The sequence below is a fragment of the Chrysochloris asiatica genome, unplaced genomic scaffold, assembly GCF_000296735.1.
Source record: "Chrysochloris asiatica unplaced genomic scaffold, ChrAsi1.0 scaffold00156, whole genome shotgun sequence".
Lineage (NCBI taxonomy): Eukaryota > Metazoa > Chordata > Mammalia > Afrosoricida > Chrysochloridae > Chrysochloris > Chrysochloris asiatica.
Window position 1 is genome coordinate 6,143,359 of NW_006408674.1, and position 14,428 is coordinate 6,157,786.

At 42.0% G+C, this 14,428-nt stretch overlaps 1 protein-coding gene across 1 annotated transcript in view; it reads right to left on the reverse strand.

The window, feature by feature from the left end:
• The window catches only part of ADAMTSL3 (ADAMTS-like 3), a 465,021-nt gene extending 459,252 nt beyond the window's left edge, over nucleotides 1-5,769 (reverse strand). The window contains exons 1-2 of the mRNA XM_006870947.1: nucleotides 5,707-5,769; nucleotides 5,366-5,485 (exon numbers count right to left, since the gene is read on the reverse strand). Coding sequence (XP_006871009.1) covers nucleotides 5,366-5,485; nucleotides 5,707-5,769 — 183 coding nt within the window. The remainder of the gene's footprint in view (nucleotides 1-5,365; nucleotides 5,486-5,706) is intronic.
• Between the last annotated feature and the right edge of the window lie 8,659 nt (nucleotides 5,770-14,428).

A 14,428-nucleotide genomic window follows, 5' to 3' on the forward strand; every position in this document is an offset into this window, starting at 1 on the left:
TATATATTCCAACTTTGATTGAGGTACCCAAGCCACCTGACTGCATAGACCCCACCAGGGTGGCACCTCACACAGCCATAAACTCCTTTGTGGCTATGCAATTCCCTCATCTGTGGGGGTGTAATAAAAACTGTCCCCACCACTTCCCCAGGTAAGGACTCTTTACATGGAATGCCATTGAAACCTTTTTGGGACAACCTGGGAGTTTCTGTGCAGGAGAAAAGCTGCATGCCACCCAACATGCTGCAATCTGTTCCAAGGTGAGGCAATGTGCTCCAGAGAGTAGAAGTGACGGCATGCAATTAATCTTACAGGATATTGGAACCAACAACCTGGCTGAATTTCCCAAACATCATGACATGTTAAAGAAGTCAGACCCAAATGAGTGCATGCTGTGTGATTCCATTCTTATAAAATTAAAAATAAAAGAAACAGGCAAAACTTATCCCTAGTGGCTGAAGTCAGAATAGTGGTTACTTCTAAGGTGCGGGATATTGATTGTCATGGGGCTCCGGAACCTTCTGGGGACTGGAATTGTTTGATTTCCAGATCCGATTGGTGGCTACACAAATATGAGTATATTTTGAAAGCATCAAGCTCTACACTCCAGATATGTATGCAAGTCACTATAGGGTATTTGTGTCGGGTCCCCTGATGCAAACATGATAGGCTAGTTCTTTTACCATAAACTTATCTGAGATCCTCTGAATAGAGTCTGTGCAAAAAAAATCAGTATAGTAATAATCAACCCACCAGTTGCCTTCAAGCTGATTCCAACTCACACAAAGCCATGTAGAACTGTTGTGTTATCAGTGTGTAGAACTCCCTAGTGTTATCAGTGGCTGATTTCTCAAAGGTCGACTGCCAGACCTTTCTTTTGAGGTGCCTCTGGGTGGACTTGAACCTGCAACCTTTTGATTCGTATCAGAGCAAGGTAGCCATCTATTCAACCCAAGGGCTCCAAGTATTAGTAATAACAATAACTTCAGTGAGTGTTTATATGTACCAGGCCCTACCTGGACCATCTCTTGCACTCTGAAAACACATCCATAGGGAGTTACTGTCCATCTCTCCACTTCACAGATGAGGAAACTGAGATACAGAGAAGGGAAGTCACTTGTCCATGGTCTCACACAGTAAAGCGGCAGAGCTGGGATTTGAACCCCAATCAGTCTGATTCCAGAGCCTTGGTTCTTAATCTGCTTTAACATTTCATCCTTTACAGCAAGACAAGGGGACTTTTCAAGTTCCTTAATATTGCCTGAGAAACTTCCAGGCACTACAATGCAGTCAGTACTTTCAGCATTAAGAGAATAAAGAATCAGGGCTTAGGGTGACAGGTTAACAGCGGATTTAATTCCTGAGGTCTGTTGGAGTTGTTGGTGTTAAGTGCCGTTAAGTCATTTCCAACTTATAGCGACCCTGTCTAAGGTTTCCGAGGAACGATTGGTAAGTTTGAACCGCCAACCTTGTGATTCAAATGACCTTAAGGTCCAGTGTTTATCCTACAGCGCCACACCAGAAGTCCTCCTAGTTTGGCATTTCGGTACAAAGGTCTGTTTTCTTTGCCTGTAATGGAGCAGGATAGGAGCTATTACTGGTTTGTGTCATATAAGGTCAAGAAGCTACACACAGTGGGGGCCACACAGCATGTTTTTATAGGTCTCTCTCTGGGGCTTTCTGGAACATCATGTCTTAAGAATGAAATTTCCACAGCATATTCCACACTTTTAAGATCTGCTTTAGACTTTTTGCAAAGAATAAAGGGGCTTGTTTTCCTCTTTTTCTAGCTTTTATATTGCTATTATATTGAATACCAAGTAACTGCAGGAACTGGGTAAGGTATTAGCCATTCGTTTCCTTATAAAACATAGAGCTTGTTGTTTTCTAGATATCCTCTTATGTTCCTTGCTGCCTTCTCAATCTTTTCTCTGAAGTTCTCCTATGAAAAACTGGCTGGATCATCATTTAAGGATTAAATGGGTTCATGATTTATGGATAAAAAGGAGCTATGCATTACAAATTTTCTAAAAATCCATCAGGAGTAAAGTCATAAGGTGACTTAATGATATTCTAGTCCCTTCTCATGTGGCACTGTGGATCAGCACTGGACTGTGAACCACAAGGTCAGCAGTTCAAATGCACCAGCTGCTCCTCGGAAACCCTATACAGGGTCGCTGTGAGTCGGAACTGACTCGACAGCAGTTAACTTGATAGCAAAACAAACAAACCAGTTGCCTTAGACTCAGCGCAACTCAGGGCGACCCCACGTGTGTCAGAGTAGAACTGTGCTCCACAGAGTTTTCAATGACTGATTTTTTGCAAGTAGAACATCAGGACTTTCTCCCAAGGTGCCTCTGGGTAAACCTGCACAGCCAATGTCTATGTTCAGCAGCCGAGTGTGGTAATTGCCTTGGTAAGCAAAGTTGGCACTACCCAGGGACTCTGTTAGTAACCAGACCCAAACACCTTTTGAAATGGACTTCATAATATGAATGCAAAATTGCCCCCTACTCTCTTCCTCACGCCCCAAAATAACTACATATGCACTCACTTTTCAAGTAACTTGAAAAAATGATTCAGTGTTGAGATTTTCAATTTAAAAATCCATCTCATCCCACCCCAGCCCCTGGTGACCTCGATAGCCCCCTCCCTACCACTAGGCCTGCTGGTTCACTCTCTAGTCCCAGCTTCAGAGTTAAATCCACTAAGAATAGGTCATTTATCAGCAGACTCCAGGATGACACGTAAGGTGCGCGGCCCTTGACCTGGGCTACCGAGTACTGGGCGGCAGACTTCTCATCCCTTCCTCAGGCTCCACTCTCTACTCCGCCCTCAGCTCACTTACGCTGCTCAAGACGCTGCCCTCCATCAAATCTCTGCTGCAGCTCCAGCCACGTCCAGGGTTGGACTCCACTCCCTGGAGCCACATTGAGATCTACCCTATGTTGGAGACTGAATTTTCCAGAGCTGCCCCTTCTGAGTAATGTCTTTCATCCCCTAAATAAACCTGCCTAAGTCCTGGTGTGGTGCTGTGGGATAATGCACTGGACTGCAAGGTTGGTTTGAACTGCAAGGTTGTTGTTGTTGTCAGGTGCCATCGAGTCGGAACCGACTCATAGCGACCCCATGCACAGCAGAATGATACAATGTCCGATCCTGGGCCAACCTCACTTCTGTTGCCACACTTGACGCCATCAATGATGCCACCTAGCCAATCCATCTCATTGGGGGTCTTCCTCTTTTTCTCTGACCCTCCACCTTACCCAGCATGACATCCTTCTCCAGAGACTGTTCCCTCCTGACAATATGTCCAAAGTATGAGAGACGAAGCTTAGCCATCCTGGCCTCCAAGGAGCACTCTGGCTGCACTTCTTCCAAAACAGATCTATTGGTTCTTTTGGCAGTCCATGGCACTTTCAGTACTCTCCTCCAACACCACAACTCAAAGGCATCAATTCTTCTACGATCTTCCTTATTCACTGTCCAGCTTTCGCATCCATATGAGGTTATTGAAAATATCATGGCTTACAAGGTCAGCGGTTCAAATTCACCAGCCATTCCTCAGAAACCCAAAAGAGGGTCGCTACAAGTGAGAACCAACTCGAGGGCACTTAACAACAATAACAAGTCCTAGTGTGGCACTGTGGGATAAAGCAATGGACAGCAAGGTAGGTTGGGAACAGCCACTCCTTGAAAACTCTTTACAGGGTCGCCAACAGTCAGAATCAACTAGACAGCACTTAACAATAACAACAACAAATCAAATCACAACTTGCCAGCCTTTGGTTGCACAAGTCAGGACAGTGCAGCTGATCTCAGCTCCATCATATGCCCCAAGAAGAAAATTTTGTCTAGCTCTTCAGCCTTCTTGTAGTTTCCAAGGTCTGTCAGAATCCACTGCTATCCTGCATCATCTCACATTCATCCCCCATCTACTCCACTGTCCCATCACACAAACAACTCTGCATTTGGACAACAATTTGTGTGTGACTCCCAAAGCCAAGGAGCCATCACTTCATATCCACTAGGATGATTAGTATGAAAACCACAGCAAATGACAAGTACTGGCAAAGATGTAGAGAAACTGGAACCCTCATCCCCTGCTGGTTGGTCTGCAAAATGGTGCAGCTGCTAGGGAAAGCTAATAGCAAATTTTTGCCACAATCCAAGTGGGTATCTTCCCCAATCACTGAACCTTTGCAACAAGTTTGTGGGTGAGTTGCTCCACAAAAAACAACAGTTTTCAGACGCATCAAGATTTAATGAGGGCAGGAAGACCCCAAAGTTGAATTCAAGACATAAAGGTCAGCTCAGAAGGTTATATTGACTGTTTTGTGGAGACTCTAAAGGGGTTACCTTGATAAATGGGCTCAAAGGACACAGGACAATTATAAGAGCTAATTAAGAAGCATTAATAAAATTGAAACCTGTATTCGTGACAAAAAGCCCCGGAAAATAGCACTGAAGAATTTTTTTTTCCATCATAAGGGAGCAAAGGTTGTGCTGTGAGATTATGTGGCAATACTTTTTTACTTTTCCTTGTATATATTTGACCATAATTTAAAAAATAAAGACATATGCAAATTTTAATGCTTTTAGACCACCAATGTGAACTGGGGGTGCCAAGGAGTCACAGTGCCAGCTGTCCAGTTTCCACATGTCAACGAAGCATGGCCTTAATCTCGACTTTGCCCTCATGAAGGGGTTAAAGCATAGACACACACACATGCATTTTTCTCCTTTTTGGAAAACATACTTGGGAAAAAAAAAAAAAAAAAGTGTGGTGCTGGCAATAGAAACAAGGTAAAACTCTAGAAGAAAGCAATGCTTAATCAGCAAACAGGCGCACCAGCGGTATCGTGGGTTGTACGTTGGGATGCTAACTACAAAGTCAGCAGTTTGAATTCACCAGTCAAGGATAAAAACAAGGCTTTCTGCTCCTGTAGAGATTTATAGCCTCAGAAACCCTATCTAGGTTTGCTATGAGTTGGAAACACCTCAAGGACACAGAATCACCACCATCACCAATCATAAAACAGACGTTTTAGGTGATTTGGGAGCTGAATAAAATATTTGGTGATGGCGAAAAATGCATGAACCCATCATATAATTCTGGTGGAAATAGGAAAAAATGACTCTCAAGCAAATGTTCCAACCAAAGCAAGAACCACACATTAAGTAGGAAATTATACGCAAGCATGGGTAATCTAAAAGTCTTGGGAATCTTTGAAAGTGTAAAAAGACTACTGTACTGGATGTGCCACAGAGAATAGAGAGTTAGTTATATTGGAAGCATTTCCGGAAAACATTTCCTGCCCATTGGCCAATGGCAAAGCCAAAGGGTCTTTCATAAGGCTCTTACCTGGTCATCATAGCGATATGTGAGGAACTGCTCCCCTGTGGTATCTTCAAGAAAACTTCCCTGAGGAGAGAGTGCAAACTCGGGAAGGAAATAGGCTCCAGGAGACTTCTCTGCTGTGGTCTGAAAGGCAAAACCACTAGGTCACAAATCAGAAACCATTGAGGTCCTCCTGAAAGGCAGACCCTGAAAAGGGCTATTCCAAGGGAATGTTACACGCACTAAAGGTGACACCAAGGGTAGTACCATCTCTTGGCCAAGGCCATGGTGCATACACAAGGGTATCTGTGTTGCAGGACTGTTAAGTTGGGATATCACACTAGATCACTTTCAAATTGGCATACCTGGTATTCCCTAACATCTGTCTTTCTTCTATCCACACCTTCACATTCCAACAATTTAGCCATGATACCGTTAACTTAGAGTTCTTGGGTGGTACAAATGATGAATGTGCTTGAGAGCGAACCACAGAAGCTGGAGGCTTGACTCCACATAGAGGTGCGTTAGAAGAAATGACTAGCAAGCTACATCTGAAAACCCAACCCTTGAAAACTCTAAGGAGCACTCACGGACTCACCATGGGTTGGAATTAACTCTTCAGTAACTAGTGGTGGTGGTAGGTAGTTAACCTGCTTAAGCTTAGGTGTTTTAAAGCCATTCTTTCTAGATTTCTTTTTCTTTCTTTTTACCTCTTGAGAGGTAGGAACAAACTTTTCTTTCCATATTACAACAGAAATGTATGGTCATTATGGTGGTGGTGGTGGTTGTGTCGTGGAGTCAGTTCGAACTCATAGTGACCCTGTACAGGCTTTCCGAGCCTGTAAATCTCTGCAGGAGCAGAAAGTCTCATCTTCCTTCTGCGGAACAGCTGGTAGTTTCAAACTGCTGACCTTAAGGTCCACAGCCTGATTCGTATCCACTATGCTACCAAAGCTCCTTATGGTCATTATGGTGGTGGTGGTTATGTGCCATGGAGTCGATTTTGACTCAGCAACACTGTACAGGGTTTCCAAGGCTGTAAATCTTTATGGGAGCAGAAAGCCTCATCTTTCTCCCAAGGAACAGCTGGTAGCTTCGAACTGCTGACCTTGAAGTTAGTAGCCCGATTTGTAATCACTATGCTACCAGAGCTCTCTGTCATTATAGAAACTTTAAAAACTATAGAAGAGCATTAAAAAAAAATTTTAATCACCTATAATCCCTTCAACCTGTATTAACTACTTTCAATTGTGTTGATATTTTTTTTCTCATAGTACTTTGTATGTTCATATAAAAACTCAAGTTTAAATAAACAGATTCCATTTCGATCCAGGAAAACTCATACCCCAGCATTTGAAGCTTTAGACTTTAATCCCAACTGCTAGGGACTGAAGGAAGTCAAGCAGAAGGGCTTAGATATGATGACCTACCCACCCCCAACCCTCCATGCCCCCCGCCCCGGACACACACACATCCTGGGAGAGACCAACCTAGAGAAAGTCTGAATATGCAAAGTACTTACCCAGGAGCCTTGCGTTGATTGGATCAAGAAAGAAAGAGATAAAGGCAACCCAATCCCCAACGTTTAGTACCACTTAATCAAAAACCATTGATCAATAACTATGTCACCAGCCACCTACCTCACTCCCTCTGCATGGGAAAGCATGACTGAAAAATGGAGCAAGATAAATCACCCCATGCAAACAGGAAGAATGGGGAGTAGGTGTACCTCTCAAGTACCTATGTCTGGACTGATCACCGAAAGGTACCTCTTGGAACCCTATCCAGGGTCACTATGATTTGTAACCAACTTGATGGCACACAAGTACCTATCTAGTGTGTCGTGGTGATAAAAAGGTGAAACACTCAGTTGCTAACCCAAGAAATGGTTCTTCGAGCTCATCCAATGGCTCTGTGGGGAAAAAAAAAGAAAATGACCTGGATCGGATTCCATAAAGATAACAGGAAAAAAAAAACAACAACCCTATAGAGTAGTTCTGCCCTGTCACATGGGGTTACTATGACTCAAAATTAGATCGTATGCAACCTAAAACAACTATACTTATGTTCTCCCAGTAGTCACATTTGCAAACTACAGCAGGGACTTTGGATGAAGCAAAAACAGGAAACACAGGGAGGAAATAGGATAAGCGATGTTACATTGAGGGACCTGTAATCAGTGAGATGAAACAAAACGTGTATGAATTCTTGAATGCCAAACAGATGATCTGTTCCATAAATCGTCACCCAATTCACAATAAAATATATATTTTTTAATATTACTCTTTAGAAAGGGAACTGAATATGGGATAGCTTTGTCATACAACACAAAACACAGAAGAGAACACTTTAAGTTTCAATGACTACTATTGTTAGGTGTCCTCTAGTCAGTTCCAACACAAAGTGACCCTGTGTACAACAGAACAAAACACTGCCTGGTCCTGTGCCAACCTCACAATTGTTGTTGTTATGCTTGAGCCTACTGCGGCTGCCACTGTGCCAATCCATCTCATGTGGGCTCTTCCTCTATTTCGCTGACCCTTCACTTTGCCAAGCTTAATGTCATTCTGCTATGACTGATCCCTCCTGATAATATGTCAGATATATGAAACATGAAATCTGGCCATCCTGGCTTTGAAAGAGGATTCTAACTGTACTTCTTTCAACACAGATTTGTTTCATCTTCTGGCAGTCCATGGGTCTCTTAATACCCTTTTCCAACACCATAATTCAAATGCATCATTTCTTCTATGGCTTTCCTCCTTATTTACTGTCCAACTTTCACATGCATACGAGACTATTAAAAATACCACGGCGGTGTCAGGTGCATCTAAGTCCTCAAACTAATATCTTTGCTCTTGAACACTTTAAAAGATTTTATGAAGCAGATTTGTTTAATGCAATAATTTGTTTGATTTCCTGACTGCTGCTTTCTTGAGTGTTGATTGTGGATCCAAGCAAAATGAAGTCTTTTACAACTTCAGTCTTTTCTCCATTTATTATGATGGTATTTACTGGTCCAGTTATGAGGATTTTTGTTTTCTTGGCATAAAGGTGCAATCCATACTGAAGGATGTATTCTTTGATCTTCATCAGTAAGTAGTTTAAGTCCTCTTCTCTTCCAACAAGCAAGGTTGTATCATCTACTCATCAAAGGTTGATAATGACACTTCCTCTAATCCTGATGTCACATTTTTCTTCATACAATCCAGTTTCTCAGTTTATTTGCTCAACATACAGACTGAATAAATATGATGAAGGAACACAGCCCTAGTGCATACCTTTCCTGACTAAAAACCATTCAGCATCCCCTTGATCTGTTCAAATGACTGTCTCTTGATCTATGTACAGGATCATCATGAGCACAATTAAGTTTTCTGGAATACTCAATCTTTGCAATGTTATCCATAGCTTGTCATAATCCACAGAGTCAAAAGCCTTTGCATAAGCAATAAAACACAAGTAAACACCGTTGTGGTATTTTCTGCTTTCAGCCAAGATCCATCTGATGTCAGCAATGATATCCCTCATTTCATGTCCTCGTTTGAATCCAGGTTGAATTTCTGTCATTTCCCTGTCAATGTACTGTTGTAGTCATTTATGAATTATCTTCAACAAATTTTACTTACATGTGATATTAATAATATTGTTCAATGATTTCTGCATTCCATTAGGTCATCTCTCTTTGGAATGGATACAGATATAGCTCTCTTCCAATTAATTGACCAGATAGTCAAATTTATTGGCTTAGGTGAATGAGTGCTTCAAGTTTTGTATCCATTTTTTGAAACATTTTAACTTTTACTCCATCATTTTCTGAAACCTGGTTTTTCACCAATGCCTTCAGTGCAATTTGGACTTCTTACTTTCAGTAGCATTTGACTTAATCATAAATTACCCTTGAAATGGTTGAACATCAACCAATTATTTTTGGTACAGTGACTGTATATACCGTCCATCTTCTTCTGACGTTTTTTGCATCATTCTTTATTGTGCCCATAGAATCCTCAATATTGCAAGTCAAGGCTTGAACTTTTTTTCCCCAGTTCTTTCAGCTTGAGAAATGCTGAGTATGTTCTTCTCTTTTGGTTTTCTAAAACTATGTCTTCGCATATTTCATTACAATACCTGACTTTGTCTCCTTCAGTTGCCATTTAAAATTTTCCATTCAGCTCTTTGACTTCCTCAGTACTTCCATTCACTTTAGCATCTCTGTAGTGGAGAGCAAGTTTCAGAGTCTCTTCTGGCGTCTATTTTTGTCTTTTCTTTCTTTCCTGCCTTTTTGATTACGTTTTTGATCTTCCTGTATGATGTTCTTGATGTCATCCCACAGCTCTTCTGGTTTCCAGTCATCAGTGTCTAATGCATCAAATCTCTTCTTCAGATGCTCTCTAAATTTAGGGGGGACATGTTGGACTTCTGGTGTGGCGTTGCGGGTTAATGCGGTAAACTGCAATGTCATTGTGGGCCATTAAAGTCGGCAGTTCTAGCTCACCAGCCGCTCCTTGGAAACCCTGTACAGGGTTGCTATGAGTCGGATCCCAACTCGATGGCACTTAACAATGAAAAACAAAAACATGTTTGAGGTCATACTTTGGCCCTCAGAGACTAGTTATAATTTTCTTCAGCTTCACCCTGAACTTGCACATGAGCCATTGATGCTGTTCCACCGTCGGCCCCTGATCTGGTTATGGCTGATGATATTGAGCTTTTCTGCAACTCTTCCCACAGATGTAGTCAACTGGATTCCTGCATATTCCATCTGGTAAGATCCATGTATACAGTTACCTTTTATGTGGATTAAAAATTCATTTGAATTTTTTTTTAAAGCTATTCACAACGAATACGTCATTGGTATTGCAAAATTGTATTGTGTGATCTCCAGCATCATTTCTATCACCAAGTCCATATTTTCCAACTCCTGATCCTTCCTCTTTGTTTCCAGCTCTTGCATTCCAATCACCAACAATGATCAATGTATCTTGATTGCATGTTTGATCAATCTCAGACTGAAGACATTGGTAGAATTTTTCAATTTGATCATAGTTCTGTTTGAGAAGGTATCATGGTTGGTGCTGAAATCTAAATAACAGTGACATGAACTTCTAAATAACAGTGACATGAACTAGTCTTCCTTGGTGTTGTTGTTAAGTGCTATCGAATCAGTTCCAACTCATAGTGACCCTATATAGGGTTTCCAAGGAGCAGCTGGTGAATTTGAACTGCTGACCTTGAGTATCCCATACATTATCCTACAGCGCCACACCTGGTCTTCCTTGTAGGAATATTGATATTATCCTATCACAGACAGTATTGCACTTCAAGACAGATCTTGGAATGTTCTTTCTGATGATGAAGGCTACACAATTCCTCTTGAATTTGTCGTCCCTGGCAGAGCAAACCATATGATTGTCTGATTCAAAATGGCCAATACCAGTTTGTTTCAGCTCACTAATGTTTAGGTAGGACTTTGGGTGTGGCACTGGACGGCAAACCACAAGGTTGGCAGTTCAAGGCCACCAATTGCTCCTCAGAAACCCTATACAGGGTCTCATGAATCTGAATCGATTCGATGGCACTTAACAATAAGAACAATGACTAGGCTATAGATCTTTCTGGGTTCCATTTTATTTTTGACAACTTCCAATTTGCCTAGATTCCTACTTCATACATTCTATGTTCTGATGATTAGTAGATGTTTCCAGCTGTTTCTCCTTATTTTGAGTGGTACCATCTCAGTAAATGAAGGCCTGGATGCTTTACTCCATTTGCGTCATCATGGTCAGCTCTACTTTGAACAGTTACCTCCTCCTCAACCTGAGCGGCTCATCTTCTGAGACTGAATCTGACAATATTTTGCTGCTATTCATAATGTTTTCATTTTCCAGCACTCTATCTGGCAATGTTCCGCTGCTATCCATAAGGTTTTCAGTGGCTAAACATTCAGAAGTAGTCTGCCTCTGCTTCTTTGTAATCTGTCTTAGTCTGGAAGCTCTGTGGACACTTGTCCACCATGGGTGACCCTGCTGATATTTAAGATATCGGTGGTATAGCTTCCAGCATCACAGCAACATGCAAGCCACCACAGTGTGACAGACTGACAGATGAGTTGAGTGGTGGTTAAAAGACAGAATGAATGAGTACAACTCTCAAGCACACCTTTTCTGATTTTAAACGACGTGAGTATTCGCTAGTTCTTTCTGACTGCCTCTTGGTCTAAATACAGATTCCTCATGAACACAATGAAGTATTCTGAAATTCCCATTTTTTGCAATATTGTCCTTGTTGTTGTTGTTGTTGTTAAGTGCCATCGAGTTGATCCCAACCCATAGCAACCCTGTGTAGGGTTTCCAAGGAGCAGCTGGTGAGCATGAACTGCCCACCTTACAGTTCAAATGGCTTATATTGTCCTTAGTTGGTTATAATTCACACAGTCAAATGCCTTAGCATAGTCAAGAAAACACAAGGAAATACCTTTCTGGTATTCTTTGCTTCCAGACAAGATCCATCTGTCATCAGCAATGATATCCCTCCCTCTTCAGAATCCGGTTTGAGTTTCTGGCAGCTCCCTGTCAGTGTATTGCTGCAATGTGTCAACGTGCTGCGTGTAACTGGCATGTGATGTTACTAATATTATTCAATAACTTCCACTTTCTTGGAAACGGGCCCAATCGTGGATCCCTTCCAGTTGGTTGACCAGGTAGCTGTCGTCCAGATTTCGTGGCACCGCTGAGTGAGCGCTTCCTGCACCGCATTAGTTTGTTGAAACACTTCACTGAGCAGTCCATCAATTCCTGGAGCTTTGTTTTTCATGAATGCTTTCGGTTGTTGTTGTGAAGTGCTGTCCAGTCGGTTCGAACTCATAGTGACCCTGAATAGGGTTTTCAAGGAGTTGTTGGTAGGTTTGAATCCTTGATCCTGGGGTTGGCAGTCCAGTGCTTATCCTACAGTGTCACACCAGGACTCCGTATGCTTTCAATTAACACGAGATTATTAAAAGAATTAAAAAATTTTTTCTCATTAAATGTCATTGATGCAAAAGAGGCTTCAGGTGAGTGACAGGAATCTTCCCAGAGTCGCAGAGCCACGTGCCCCCCACACGTAAATTAAGTAATTAATGAAGCAATTGAATAATGTGGTCATTGAATAGAGCCTCTTTGCTCCCTTCTTCGTTTTTCTTCTCTGTCCTCCCTCAGAATTCTTCTTTGAGGCCAGACTATTCTTCCCTGGAGTGGTTGTTGTTGTTAAGTGCCTTTGAGTCAGTTCCAACTCATAGCAACCCAATATAGGGTTTCCAAGGAGTGGCTGGTGAGTTTGAACCATCAACCTTGGGTTTCAAACCAATCTTGAGGTCTTGGAGCTTATCCTACAGCGCCCCAGCAGGATGCTTCCCTTTAATGTCGGGAAGGAAAATCACTGGAAACTTCCTCTGTAAGCACTCAGTGCTAAGACCACTACCATTTCCATGGGGGTTTCTCTGAAATGCTGACTTCCTGTGAGAAAGAATCAGCTCCAGAGGTTAACAGTGCCCCTCTGGGATCCTCAGCACAGCTAGGGGGTCAGGAGCCACCTGAAGTCAGATCAGGCCCTGTCAAGGGGTTCAGATCCCCAACTTCTAGCTATGACTGGTCAGCTCTATGTTGAGTGCTTCTAAGTATCCAAGGTTGGAAAGGGATGAGCAACTAATGCCATAGACTTCGAGAGATAGCAGGAGTCCGGCATGTGTTGGTGTCATTCCATGGATCTCAACATGAAATACCCAAAAATGTAAATTAACACTTTTCACGCTTCAGAATTTGTTAGTGTAGAACGTGACTCTATGATTATGACCTGGTTATAACTAAAGCTGATCCTGCTCTGCTTCATGAGCCACTATTACATCCTCTCAGGCTTAATGAATTGAGTCAGGAATAAAACCTTCCAAATGAAGACTGAATCTGGGTGAAATTCTGTGTGTTTTTCTTGGAAGTTTCAGTATATGTAAAAGTCTTGTCCTTTTCATCAAAGAAAAGCACATCTAGGTAAAACCTCAGTGGCAAATTTTATATCACTTCAAGAAATAGATGGATTCTATAATAAAATAATTAATGTACACTGATTATCAAATGCCTAGTAAAATAATCATTAAATGTTAGCTGTTGTTTGCCTCTACTAGCCCTAGGGATCAAAGAATCATAATTTTTTAATGTCAAATGAGAACTCAGAAGTCATCCAGTCTTAGTTTTCACTACATAAACTACAGCAATGAGGATTTAAAGACTCCTCAAATACCTACAGAGCCATAGACAGACCTGTTAGCTGCTTTGTGTGAAAACCTAGCACAAGTCCCTTTACTACAAACTGGGGACTGGAGGCAGTCTAGAATCACAAACTTCGAACAGCTTCCTGAATCCAGGGAACCTTCCAATGCGATGCTTATTTGTAAGTGCGCATGCACTCAGCACATACTTACTGAGCACTGCTCACTGCCCGGTACGTTCTGAGTGCTATGGGTACATGGGAACCAAGAAAGGTAAGAAGTCTATTCTTCTGGAGGTTTCTCATGAGTAGAGCTAGATCACAAATAAGTAAACAAATATACAACAAGAAAATTAAAGTAAATGACTCATAGCAACCCTGTATGAGGTTTCCAAGGAGCAGCTAGTGGCTTTGAACCACCAACCTTGCAGTTAGCAGTCCAGTGTTTATCTTACAGAGCCACACCAAGCTGACAAGTATTATAAAAGAAATAAGCAGGGTGGCATGAGAGTGAACTCGGGAAGGTTTGGTCTGTTTTAGATAAAATCATCAGCAAAGTCATCTTTGTAAAGGGCAGATTTAAGCTGGTACCTAAAGGAGACAGCCATGCAAAGTCAAGGTTGAACATTACTAGCCAAAAAAAGAACAACCGCAAAGGCCCTTAGATGTGAAGGCAGTCAGTGTGACGGGATGCGGTGTGAACAAGGAAGAGGATGGTATAGAATGAGACAGGAAGAGCAAGAAGCCTTGTGGGCCATGGCAGGGATCAAGGGAAGCGCAGAGGAGTTTGTAAATTACATTGGCTGCTTTGTGGACAATAGATAAGAAGGGGACAAACGGGATCCAGAA